This window comes from Bufo bufo, chromosome 6, assembly GCF_905171765.1.
Source record: "Bufo bufo chromosome 6, aBufBuf1.1, whole genome shotgun sequence".
Lineage (NCBI taxonomy): Eukaryota > Metazoa > Chordata > Amphibia > Anura > Bufonidae > Bufo > Bufo bufo.
The window spans coordinates 268,813,547-268,827,066 of NC_053394.1; the positions used below are offsets into that span (position 1 = coordinate 268,813,547).

The window sequence follows — 13,520 nt, forward strand, 5'->3', positions numbered from 1 at the left end:
CTACACCGTAGGATATGTTGGCTAATCTCTCAATTTTAAAATCAGTTTGAGGGTTTAGTAAGACCACAGAGTGCACTTGTCTTTGCTATTATTTTGTTATATTGTTATATTGATTTTCTTGGACGCCCAACCAGTGCACTGAAATAGACAGTGCACTGTGTCAAAGAACGAGTGAGCAAACCAACACATGGGACGCCACGTGGGCCGCCAAACGAAAAGGAACTACACTACTTGACTTAGGGCTCATGCACACGACCGTTGTTTAGCGGTCCGTTTTTCCTGGATCCGTTGTTCCATATCTATTTTTTTTTCTCTGATTTAAGTCCTCTTCTGTTTCGTTATTCCACAAAACATATCCGTATGGTTTCCTTATGCAATATGTTTTTTGCAGATCGGAAACAGTAAGGCCCCTTTCACACGGGCAAGAATTCAGCGCGGGTGCAATGCGTGAGGTGAACACATTGCACCCGCACTGAATCCGGACGAATTCACTTCAATGGGGCTGTTCAGATGAGCGGTGATTTTCACGCATCACTTGTGCGTTGCGTGAAAATCGCAGCATGTTCTATATTCTGCGTTTTTCACGCAAAGCAGGCCCCATAGAAATGAACGGGGATGTGTGAAAATCGCAAGCATCTACATTCACACATGGTTGCTAAGGAGACAAGGGATGGGTTACCAGGGACCGCAATTACTTTATTATTTTCCATTATAACATGGTTATAATAGAAAATAATAGCATTCTTTAATTCTGAATGCTAAGTAAAAGGTCCATTGTGGGGTTAAAAATAAAAAAAAATGCAACTCACCTCATCCACTTGATCGCATAGTCGAGCTCGTCTTCTTTCTTCTTCTTCTTGCAGAACCTGGCTGGAAAAGGACCTTCAGTGACGTCATCGCGCTCACCATGTGGTGAGCGCGGTGATGTCAGCGCAGGTCCTGCTGAATGAATATAGAAGGTTTTCTAATAAAGACATGTTTCCGCTCAGTCAAACCATAAGTTATATGACTATAGATCTTGAAACTGGCACTGGTGTTAAGAATAACAAGAAGAGACTCCATCCTCCTGATCTATCTCTGATATAGGCCTCTTTCCCACGGGCGTGTGCGCCCCGTTGCCATATTGCAGACCGCATTTGTGGATCCGCAATACACGGGTGCCCTTCCGTGGGCATTCCTCATCACGGATGCGGACCCATTCACTTCAATGGGTCCGCAAATCCAGAGATGCGGAATGGTGCGGAATGGAAGCACGGAACAGAACCCTATGAAAGCACTACGGAGTGCTTCCGTGGGGTTTCGTCCCGTACTTCCGTTCCCCAAAAAGATAGAACATGTCCTATCATTTTGCGGAACGGCCGGATCGCGGAACCAATCAAGTGAATGGGTCCGCGATCCGCTGCGGCTGCCCCACGGACTGTGCTCCTGCATTGCGGCCCGCATTATGTGGGCTGCAGCACGACCATGGGGCACACACGCCCGTGGGAAAGAGGCTATAGTCTTTGTAGTTCTTATGTGACATATAGGCAGGTAAGGAATGGGAAATGAAATGCTGCAGTCAAGAATTTTTGTATATTTTTATTTTTTTTTATTTTTAAGGGAAAAAGGGGAGGGAAGAAAAGGGGAAGGGAAGAGAATTTTTTATTTTTTGGGAAACATTTTTTTATTTTTATTTTTTCATGGAGGGGGAGTAGGGAGAGAAAGTGAAGGCAGAAATGGGGAAGGGAAGTTTTTTTTTAAAGTTTTTTTGTTTTTGGGGAAGGGTTAAAATTTTCATTTTTTTTTTTTTTCCTGGCAGGTGGCAGTACAGGATGGTGCTTGACGGTTCGCCTTCACACTGGCTCTTTTTCCAGAGGCTCTCTAGATTTCATTTTCCTCCAGAACATGCAGATGCTGAAAAAAGAAAATCTATCAGTTATTTGATATTTGCTACTTACATGTCAGCTCTGAGTGAAATGTGTGCACAGATCCTCCAATGTTTTTTCTTACATTAGCTGCTTATCAGTCCACTGACATTATAACATGTCTGGCCTTGTAATATGCGCCAAATTTATCATGAAGCGTTCAGTATTGTGATAAATCTGGAGCATCCAGTGACTGCCTGGACTAAGTTTACACTGTGTAATGTGTAATATTTATCTAAAATACTACGCCTGTTCCACAGAGTATCTTATAGATGCTACCTACCATATGCCAGCGATCAGCATGATGGTGACGGAGCCGGCCACAGATATTGCTATGAGGGAAGCATTGTTGTTCTGTAGCTCCTCTAGAAGTGGCGGCTCAGGCGCTGTGATGTCAAGCACATCAGGAAGTGTAGGGCGAGGATGGTATTTTTTTGTCGCCTGTTCCGATTCGCTGATAACTAAATGAAGAAAACAATTACATTAATAGTTAATTCCATGAAGAGAACGATAATGACATTGTAGTGTATCTTATACATGAAAGAACATGAAATATATGTCAGAATATCAGAATCGTCTGCATCATGGAGGCTCAGAAGCACTGTCAAAACAAAAAGTGGCTCCAAAATACAGAAATGGCTAAAATCTTTCCATTATAGGTTTTTTCCTTACAAATACTAATGTAAAATAGCCCCACATTATAGGTGACAATTCAGATTTTCAGAACTAGATCCTTTCTCACTAATTATCACTCACAAGTAGATATGAATCCCGTGTATCTAAGAATTACCACTCAGCATAGTGCCAGTAATAATATGTCCTTACCTGCCACGTTATAGGTGATCTTACTCACTGGCACCTCAGAGTCCAGGATGGTGGTACACGTGTAGCGTCCGGAGTCCCCCATCTGTACGCCCTTGATCACTAGATAGGGCTCCCGGGTGATTTTGGGATTGTGTTCACGAGGCTATAGAAAAAATATGGAGAATTATCAGAGCCTCAGATATCACAACTATTTATAATATAATATTTGTAATTTACATAGTCATATCATTAAGACAAAAATTTAGAAAATTGCTGATGATAATTTGCTGACATGACAGAAAGTCTGATTTTAGACCATATTGAGCAGCCTGGTGATGATATTGGGTGAAAGGACTTTCTGCTAAGTGGTTTTTGAGTAATGAAAGGAATACGTTTGGGAAGCGCTGCCTTAAGATTATGGTCGTATAACTCATACTGAACAATCTCCCAATTTTACCCTGCATTGTACTTACCAGGGTGAACACGTTGTTATAGGTGTCCTCCAGCCTTGCGTACCATTCAAAAGTACAGTCCAGAATTAGTTCTTCATATTCTGGGATTTTTATATTTATCTCTAGAAAAACAGGAAAATGAAAGAAGATATTATAGAAGTAATTGTGTAGATATTCTGTCCTACATTTAGGGGTTGTCTCAATAACACGTCTCCTTCTATAAGACCTAATAGGAAATACGGCCATCATAGAGGAGACTGATAGTAACTGGTTATATTCTGCTATCTCCTCACCTCCACAGTTTACAGTCTCTGCCAGGTGAGACTTGTGATCTTTACATGGAGAGCAGGACCGTCCAGTTTTCAGATCTGAGAAAAGAAGAAAGAAATGAAATGTGAGCCGAGCATTAAAGACACTTATAATATTAGAATAAATATGATAATCATGTGCTGGTATCTATCACCCCTCTGTCACCTGCACATGGACAGGATACTGTACAGGCTGCCACAAATCACCCTTCTAGCCTGCTTATGGACTGAATCATATTAATGTAAATATCCTCCTGCTTTGGGAAGTCTGGTGTATACCAGTGACTGGTATATTTAGTGTACGGTGAGGATTTGGGGTCCTATATATTTACTAATGTACTATATGAATGTAGATATAAGAATAGAAACTTCTACTTTACCGAAACATCTGTTGGAGGTGCACAGGCAGCTGCATCTCTCCAAGTAGTCTGTGAAAAGAGGAGACATCATATAATAGTCAGCGAGTGCTGTGTAAAGTGCCTATGTAGTGCTGCTCACCTCTGTATAATAGGCACAGTACCCACAGTTTACACACACTAGTGGGAAAGGTCCATTGGCATGCATTATATAGTGTAATTCTAGTTACTCTGGCCTATGATAAAAATCTTATACTGTACCTTGATTTTTTGGAGGGCCCCCGGCGCAGACAACCTTCTCCTCGGCGCAGGTCTGACAGTTGATGTAGGTTTGCACCATTAATCCTGGGGAAATGCACTTGTGTTATAACCGTCCAATCTTATAGATAATAATAATAATAATAATAATAATGACAAGAAGCTGAATCTGGTATAAAATGTACTTACCACAGCTGTCTGCACCTGAGGAATGGAGAAGAAAGAAGACATTACTGACCGCTCTCATTGTCACACTCAGAAACCTCTAATCTCTGGGTCTCCTTATTATTACATGATGTCAGTGCCTCTGTGTTCGTCACTTTGTTTTCTAGATTTCCATTGACAGAAATCTCTGAGCCGCCCCAGAACGGTCCGGGCCTCTATAGAACGCAGCAGCTCCTAGTGCAAACATTCCTGGCAGCCAATCAGGTGCTGGCTTTCATATGTCCAGTACAGGGTAGGAGATAACAGCAGTGATCTGATTGGTGGCTGTGGGGATCTCTAGTTTGGGTCTACATTACTATTACTACAAGTGGCCTGTGTGTGTAATACATTTATATGTCATATTATAGCAGGTGTTATATCTAGAAGAACTCACCTTGTTTATTTGGACACCTCCCTAAAAGTGAGAAATGAAGAAAAGCAGAATTACTAATAGAGAACAATAGAGAACAGAAATCCCCTGTATATGAGGGCTCTATCTATAACACAAAAGAAAACTGCACGCATAGCAATTCCCAGTATAGAACATTTTATTACAATCGCTCCCTCCTGTCACTAGGCTGTAGGGAAAGGAAAACAAGTTGAAAACATCCTCTCTGACAACCTACCAGACACGTAGAAGATAAGTACAATGGTAGACAGAAGAAGATTCCACTTACTTTGGTTTGAGTCCTGGACGATAACCTTGAGCTTTTCTTTGAGTCGCTGGAAATGGAGTCCAATGATGTGAAGAAGCTGGATCTCTAAGATATATAAAGAGGAGAAGAATGAGAGTCCGATCCCCTCATCTATCAGTCTGAGCCCCCAACACACTAATTCCTATTAATAAGAGAAGTAGAATTTCCACCTACGTATAAAATATTGTACTTACCCTTAAAATCTATATCCTGGATGACGTCCACAGATTTTTTATATTCAGACGCAATTTCGGATATAGCATATTTATCTGGAAGGAAAATAATGGTACAATAATTATCTATCTATCTATAGATTATATGAAATTAAGATAATAGTAATAGTATAAGTACCCAGTATGCCGACTTCATCCTCAAGGTAGTTCAGGACTTTTTTCTCGGTGACTTTGGCAAACCGCTTGATGTTGACATAGGCTTCTATTGAGTCAATGTCATCGACTTGGCTTTTGATAAAGGTGTTGAATTCTTCCATAGCCATTTTCCCTCTGGAGTCGCATGGTATGCAACAGAGAGACTGTCCGATGAAGACAGATGTTACGAGCAGTAGAAGCCACATGGTCTGGATAGAACCAGACATCTTTAGTAAAATCGCTTCCTGTAGCAAATAATCACTAAGGACGCAAGAGAGCAGAACTATGTCCCACTGAGAAGACAACAGCACTGCACAGATTACAGCATCAGGCGCCGGTTAAGAGACAATGTCTTTATGACATCATCAGAATATGCAAATGAGGCTCTGAAACAAGCAATTGGATTGGTGGAAAATGGGATTATGACATCATATGCAAATAATTCTCTGGAACGTGAGATGTTTGAGGGAGAAAATAAGAATGTTCACTTAAAAAACATTTTTTTTAAGCCACAACTAATACATATCAAGACATTCTTTACAGAATATACATATCAGGCATGGGTAACAGAACATGTACCACCCGTATATTCCACTGTATGATGTTATCGGAATTTGAAAATGAGGCTCTGAAACACAAAAGTTATTGTGGAAAATGTAATTGTGTCATCATTATATGAAATATGCAAGTTATGTTCTGCTAGTGTTGGGCAATATACCGGTATCCACAATATAATGCAATATTAAAAAACGGTAATATGACGATATCATCGTTTCTTAAGTATCGTGGTATTTAATGACATCATAGGGGTGGCCGCTTCCATTATAGGTAGGTATGGAAGACCTATAATGAAAGCTGGTGGTTAAGGACTGACTCACGTGGTCTTCTCTTAATCTTGAGGCTGGCAAACGTCAGAACGTAGCTGTCTGTGTCACAGCGACATCACCTAGCATATGGGCGCCGCGGCTGACTTCACAGCAACTGCCAGTGCGGAGCTAGGCTGATGCTCTGCCTCACTCCTGTGTCCTGCTGCCAGGCTGCTGAGTGGGGCCATCATCTGTCAGTCAATGCCAGGGGCCTTCTAGCTGCTGCCCTCAGCTTCAGCCTGCCTCACTTGTCCACCCAGGCCCTCAGCTGCCCTGGACTGATGGTGGTACATGCTTCCCAAGTAATATACTGTATATTCAGGGGCGTAGCTAGAATTGACTGGGCCCCATAGCAAAAAAAAAATTATGGGCCCCCTCCCGGATCTCCCACCCCCACATACCTCTCAAACCTCGCCGCCACATCCGCAGGTCCTCATGCACTTACGACGGTTACGTGTAGGACTGAGCACAGACAGTTGGTCACTGGCAACGCATTTGTGCCAGTGTAGGAAATGTATGACTCTAAATGTCTGTGTATTTAAGTAGGACTAGTCAGAACTGCCATCCAGACTGCGGGACCACTCCAGGGGTCAAGTCCTGTGAAAAAAGTGTGGGAACTCCCTCAAGATCCACTGCCACCCCTCCCCCCTCAGAAAATTTAGTGCAACTTAAAACATAAACAAAAACTGGAATTTGCACTATACTGTATGTCTGTTCAGACATAATTCGTCTCTTTCATATTATAAGCTCCCCTTATATAGAATTTACTTACAGTTCTGAAGACTCAGGGGTGCTGACAAGCTTGGCCTCACGGGTGCTGGCAGGCTTGGCCTCACGGGTGCTGGCAGGCTTGGCCTCAGGGGTGCTGGCAGGCTTGGCCTCAGGGGTGCTGGCTGGCTTGGCCTCAGGGGTGCTTTGCAGGCTTGGCCTGAGGGGTGCTGGCTGGCTTGGCCTGAAGGGTGCTGGCTGGCTTGGCCGGGCAGAAGGAGTGTGGGAGACTGTGAGGCCTTTTTTCTCCAAGCTGCTCCGGAAAAAAATTTTTTTTAATTATACCTCAGGTCAGACCACCAATCAGACCCCCAATGTTAATCAGACCTCAGCTAACAGCCCCAATAAGATCCCCAATGCTAATAAGACTCCAATAAGACCTCAGATAACACCTCAGCTCAGACCCCAATATGAATGACCCCCAATCAGACCTCAGATAAGAGCCCCATGCCTTATAACAGCCCCCAGTAGCCTTATAGCAGCCCCCAGTAGCCTCATAGCAGCCCCCAGTAGCCTCTCCATCAGCCCCCAGTGCCTCTCGCCAGCCCCCAGTGCCTCTCGCCAGCGCGCAGTGCCTCTCCATTAGCCCCCAGTGCCTCTCACCAGCCCCCAGTGCCTCTCACCAGCCCCCAGTGCCTCTCAATCAGTCCCCAGTGCCTCTCAATCAGCTCCCAGTGCCTCTCAATCAGCTCCCAGTGCCTCTCACCAGCAGCCCCCAGTCAATGCCTCTCCATCAGCCTCCAGTGCCTCTCAATCAGCCCCCAGTGCACCCTCCCCGGTATTAAAATCATTGGTGGGCAGTGCACCCTCCCCGGTTTTAAAATCATTGGTGGGCAGTGCGCCCTCCCCCCCTCACCTGTATTAAAATCATTGGTGGGCAGTGCGCCCTCGCCGGTATTAAAATCATTGGTGGGCAGTGCGCCCCCTCCAGTATTATAATCACTGTTGGGCAGTGCAAGCCCTCCCCCCCAGCATTAAAATCATTAGTGGGCAGTGCGCCCTCCCCTCGGTAATAAAATCATTGGTGGGCAGTGCGCCCCCCCCAGTATTATAATCATTGGTGGGCAGTGCAAGCCCTCCCCCCAGTAATAAAATCATTGGTGGGCAGTGCGCCCCCCCCCCAGTATTATAATCATTGGTGGGCAGTGCAAGCCCTCCCCCCCCAGTATTATAATCATTGTGGGCAGTGCGCCCTCCCCCAACCCCCCCCCCCAACATTGGTGGCAGCGACAGTTCCAATCGGAGTCCCAGCAGTGTAATGCTGGGGCTCCGATCGGTTACTATGGCAGCCAGGACGCTACTGAAGTCCTGGCTGCCATGGTCAGTTAGTCAGCAGAATACTTACTTGCGCGGTGGCCGCCGGGCGCTCCTTCTTCTTGTAACTTACAGGTCTGTGCGGCGCATTGCTTATGCTTATAGCAATGTGCCGCACAGAACTGTGATGAGTTACAAGAAGGAGGAGCGCCCGGCGGCGACAGCGCATGTAAGTATGCTGCAGAGTAACTGGCCATGGCAGCCAGGATTTCAGTAGCGTCCTGGCTGCCATTACACTGCTGGGACTCGGAACTGCCGCTGCAACCAATGATGGGGGGGGGATCGGGGAGGGGGTAAGGCCGCATCCTCAGCAGGCGGACCGGGCCCAGTGGCACTGCTATAGCGATGCTGCCCGCTGTTACATCTATCTCTCCTGGAGGGGGCCCCATGGGCCCCTCTGACTTAGGGGCCCGGTCGCAATTGCGACCCCTATAGCTACGCCACTGTGTTTATTATGTATATGTACTGCAATGTGATGTTCCAATATCTGCACTGTATACTCGTGCATCACATTACTAGTACATCACATAACATGTTACATGTTATATATTACACATATAAGGCCACTGCATTTGCAGATATTGATGAGCTATATTCATGATGGGTCATCAATATCAGATTGGTGGGGGTCTGAATCTGATTAGCTGATTCATGCAGCCACTGCTCCAGAAATTATACTGTGTACGGAGCACAGCACAGCTCTGTGTATGGTATAGCGGCCATGCATTTGCACTGAAGCTCAACTCCTATTTAAGGGAATGACAGCTGAATGTCATGGATGAGATTTGCAGATAGCTGAAACTTATAAATAAACGAGCGACTGGCTTGATCCCACACTAAGGAGCTATTAGGTGAGCCCTAAAAAAACCCTAACAGCTCTCCCTGACTGCTATGCACATACAAGGGTCTCGATGGTAGACGATTGCATGCCCACGTACCTAAGCCTGTGTGACACCTGAAAACCCTATAATAGTGAGGGAGTCAGGGTCACCTAGAATCAAGCCAGCAAGCAAACACAATAAAGTAAAGGACTTATCTGAGCAAACAGCAGACGAAGCCTCCAGCAGTGAACACCTAATCCAGGAAGTAGTATAAACCGCAAAGTGAGGCAGTATGGGAGGGAATATAAAGGAAGACGATTATGTCTAAATAAGTGACACCTGGCAGAAGGAAAGGAGATGAGAAAGTGAAACCAAAACAAAGAACATCATACAAGAGGTAGAGAAGAACGTCTGCCAGACCTTCTCACAGAAGTGGCGGTGACAGTAACCCTCCCTCTACGGGTGGACTCCGGACACTCAGAGCACACCTTCTCAGGATGAGACCTATGGAAAGCCCTAATGAGACGAGTGGCCTTAATGTCCGCCACTGGGACCCACATCCTCTCCTCAGGACCATAACCCTCCCAATGAACGAGGTACTGGAGAGAACCGCGGATAATGCGAGAATCCACAATCCTAGAGACCTGAAATTCAAGATTACCATCAACAATAATCGGAGGAGGAGGCAAAGAAGAGGGTACAGTGGGTTGGACATAAGGTTTTAATAGGGACTTGTGAAAAACATTATGGATCTTCCAAGTCTGAGGAAGTCGGAAGACAACGGGATTGATGACGGACAAGATCTTGTAAGGCCCAATAAACTTAGGACCCAACTTCCAGGAGGGAACCTTCAGTTTGATATTCTTTGTGGACAACCACACCAGATCACCCACATTCAGGTCCGGACCAGGCACACGTCTCTTATCCGCCACACGCTTATATCTCTCAGTCATCCTCTTCAGATTACCCTGAATCTTTTGCCAAATAATCGACAAAGACGAGGAAAATCTCTCCTCATCAGGTAAACCAGAAGACCCCTCTCCAGAGAATGTCCCAAACTGCGGATGAAACCCATATGCACCAAAAAATGGTGACTTATCAGAGGACTCCTGGCGATGGTTATTTAAAGCAAACTCAGCAAGGACAGGTGCACTCTGCGGTATAACTAAACCCTCAAACTGATTTTAAAATTGAGAGATTAGCCAACATATCCTACGGTGTAGGACATGTCTGAGCCCGAGCACCGCGCCAAGGTTTCTCAAGTAGCTCGGGGACCTAACACTCACCTACCTGGGCCTATGTGGGCAATACCAGGAGCCAGTGGGCAAATTATAGGAGCATGAGTGACTCCTCCCTCCTCCCATTGCTAGCATGGTCACATGCTGGAGGTAACTGGTGAGTTGTTTGTGAGTCGGCCTCATGCTCCTGTAATTTGCCCACTGGCTCCTGGTATTGCCCACATAGGCCCAGGTAGGTGAGTGTTAGGTCCCCGAGCTACTTGAGAAACCTTGGCGCGGTGCTCTGGCTCAGACATGTCCTACACCGTAGGACAGGGGTGGGCAATTATTTTTTCGATGGGGCCACATGAGAAACTGAAAATATTTTGGAGGGCCGGGCCAAAAGGCTAAACTCAATACTGCATAAAATCACCGCGTCCTGGCACAGGCGGGCGTGATGACATCATCATGCCTGCCTGCGCTGGGATTTCACTACCAAATAGACCTCAGGCCTGTAGCCTATGACAAGTCTTGTCGCCATCTGCAAATTTTAAGGCGCATTGGCGACCATTTTGGTCGCCATCTGGAGCGCTGTATTGCATCAGTGACATGAACACTCTCCACATATAATGTTATATTACATCAGTGACATCACCGCTCTCCACATATAGGCGATATATTACATCAGTGACATCACCGCTCTCCACATATATGTGATGAGCGGTGATGTCACTGATGTAATGTATTACTTACCGGTATATGTGGACAGCAGTGATGTCACTGATGTAATATATTACTTATGTGTGGAGAGTGGTGATGTCACTGATGTAATATATTACTTATAAGTGATATATTACATCTGTGACATCACCGCTCTCCACATATAAGAGGCATATTACATCAGTGACGTCATCCCTTGGCGCTGGGGTGCGCAGCCAGGGCCGGCCTTAGGTGTTCAGGCGCCCTGTGTGAGCTAACCTTGTGGTAGTGTTACCTGCAGTCCTATGTAAAACCACAGATAACACTAGTGCTAAATAATGTAGTAGTGTTACCTGCAGTCCTATGTAAAACCACAGATAACACTAGTGTAGATCATGTGGAAGTGTTACCTTCGTCCTTAGTGTGCCTCCCTGTGTCTATCGCACAGACTCCATGCTGGCGCTGCCTCCTCTTCCATCTTCATCCCCGCACAGAACGTTCTGAAGCAGCTGCGTCAAGACATAGGAACACTGTGGGCAAGGTGATACACACAGGGAGAGACATACACACAGGGACGGGGACACACACAAAGGGACAGACACACTCACACACACACAGGGACGGACACACACAAAGGGACAGACACACACGGACGGACACACACAGGGACGGGGACACACACACAAAGGGACAAACACACACACACAGGGATGGACACACACACACACACACAAAGGGACAAACACACACACACAGGGATAGACACACACACACAAAGGGACAGACACACACACAGGGACGGACACACACACACACACACACAAAGGGACAGACACACACACACAGGGACGGACACACACACACTGGCACACTCAACATCAGCAGCAAGTCCAACCCTTAATGACCCCCACAATCCCTGGGGGGGGGGGTGATGTAGTAGCAGGCAGGAAAGCACACACTGTCCCCCTGTCCTATATGAGCCCCCCCCACCCCCACCAAATACCTGTAAGTTCTGTTAGTTGCTTGGCTTTGGCTGTGGCTGCTGGCTGGGGCTCCGCCTCCTTCCTCTTTCTGCCTGTGCGGCAGCTGCATCACGCTCCAGCAGCCACTGGTCTGCTCTGTTAAAGAGACAGGCAGGCCAGGCAGCAGAGCGGAGCGCAGAGCGGCCGCGGGCCCCGCCCCCTCCTCACTCCGGACAGTGACTCCGTGCTGTTACAGGGCCGGCGGCGGCGGCGGCAACAAAAATGCCGGGGGCCGGATTAAAAGGTCCGCCGGGCCGTATACGGCCCGCGGGCCGTAGTTTGCCCAGGTCTGCCGTAGGATATGTTGGCTAATCTCTCAATTTTAAAATCAGTTTGAGGGTTTAGTAAGACCACAGAGTGCACTTGTCTTTGCTATTATTTTGTTATATTGTTATATTGATTTTCTTGGACGCCCAACCAGTGCACTGAAATAGACAGTGCACTGTGTCAAAGAACGAGTGAGCAAACCAACACATGGGACGCCACGTGGGACGCCAAACGAAAAGGAACTACACTACTTGACTTAGGGCTCATGCACACGACCGTTGTTTAGCGGTCCGTTTTTCCTGGATCCGTTGTTCCATATCTATTTTTTTTCTCTGATTTAAGTCCTCTTCTGTTTCGTTATTCCACAAAACATATCCGTATGGTTTCCTTATGCAATATGTTTTTTGCAGATCGGAAACAGTAAGGCCCCTTTCACACGGGCAAGAATTCAGCGCGGGTGCAATGCGTGAGGTGAACACATTGCACCCGCACTGAATCCGGACGAATTCACTTCAATGGGGCTGTTCAGATGAGCGGTGATTTTCACGCATCACTTGTGCGTTGCGTGAAAATCGCAGCATGTTCTATATTCTGCGTTTTTCACGCAAAGCAGGCCCCATAGAAATGAACGGGGATGTGTGAAAATCACAAGCATCTACATTCACACATGGTTGCTAAGGAGACAAGGGATGGGTTACCAGGGACCCCAATTACTTTATTATTTTCCATTATAACATGGTTATAATGGAAAATAATAGCATTCTTTAATTCTGAATGCTAAGTAAAAGGTCCATTGTGGGGTTAAAAATAAAAAAAAATGCAACTCACCTCATCCACTTGATCGCATAGTCGAGCTCGTCTTCTTTCTTCTTCTTCTTGCAGAACCTGGCTGGAAAAGGACCTTCAGTGACGTCATCGCGCTCATCATGTGGTGAGCGCGGTGATGTCAGCGCAGGTCCTGCTGAATGAATATAGAAGGTTCTTCTATCTTCATTCAGCAGGACCGGCGCTGACGTCACCGTGCTCACCACGTGGTGAGCGCGATGACGTCACCGAAGGTCCTTTTCCAGCCAGGTCCTGCAAGAAGAAGAAGAAAGAAGACGAGCTCGACTATGCGACATCCCACATCTTTTTCCCCCAGCAAAGGTCACACCCTAGGCCCTTTAATCTGAGAGGGTCCAAAAGGTCCACATGTCC

The 13,520-nt window shown here is 46.2% G+C and overlaps 1 protein-coding gene across 1 annotated transcript; it reads right to left on the bottom strand.

The window, feature by feature from the left end:
• Positions 1-1,779: 1,779 nt before the first annotated feature.
• On the bottom strand, positions 1,780-5,478 carry LOC121005650 (izumo sperm-egg fusion protein 1-like). Its single transcript, XM_040438421.1, has 12 exons — positions 5,333-5,478; positions 5,176-5,250; positions 4,913-5,047; positions 4,681-4,701; positions 4,272-4,286; positions 4,086-4,169; positions 3,849-3,896; positions 3,454-3,528; positions 3,182-3,282; positions 2,730-2,871; positions 2,188-2,365; positions 1,780-1,893 (listed from the first exon to the last, which is right to left on the bottom strand). Exons 1-12 carry the CDS (start codon positions 5,475-5,477, stop codon positions 1,833-1,835), a joined length of 1,080 nt encoding a protein of 359 aa, XP_040294355.1. The 5' UTR covers position 5,478; the 3' UTR covers positions 1,780-1,832.
• Between the last annotated feature and the right edge of the window lie 8,042 nt (positions 5,479-13,520).

Coding starts and splice junctions, on each gene's coding strand:
- LOC121005650 (XM_040438421.1), bottom strand. CDS start 5,477: ATGGCTATGGAAGAATTCAACACCTTTATCAAAAGCCAAGTCGATGAC. Junction 5,251..5,332: donor GGATGAAGTCGGCATACTGG/GTACTTATACTA, acceptor TTTTCCTTCCAG/ATAAATATGCTATATCCGAA. Junction 2,872..3,181: donor ATAACAACGTGTTCACCCTG/GTAAGTACAATG, acceptor TTTTTTCTATAG/CCTCGTGAACACAATCCCAA.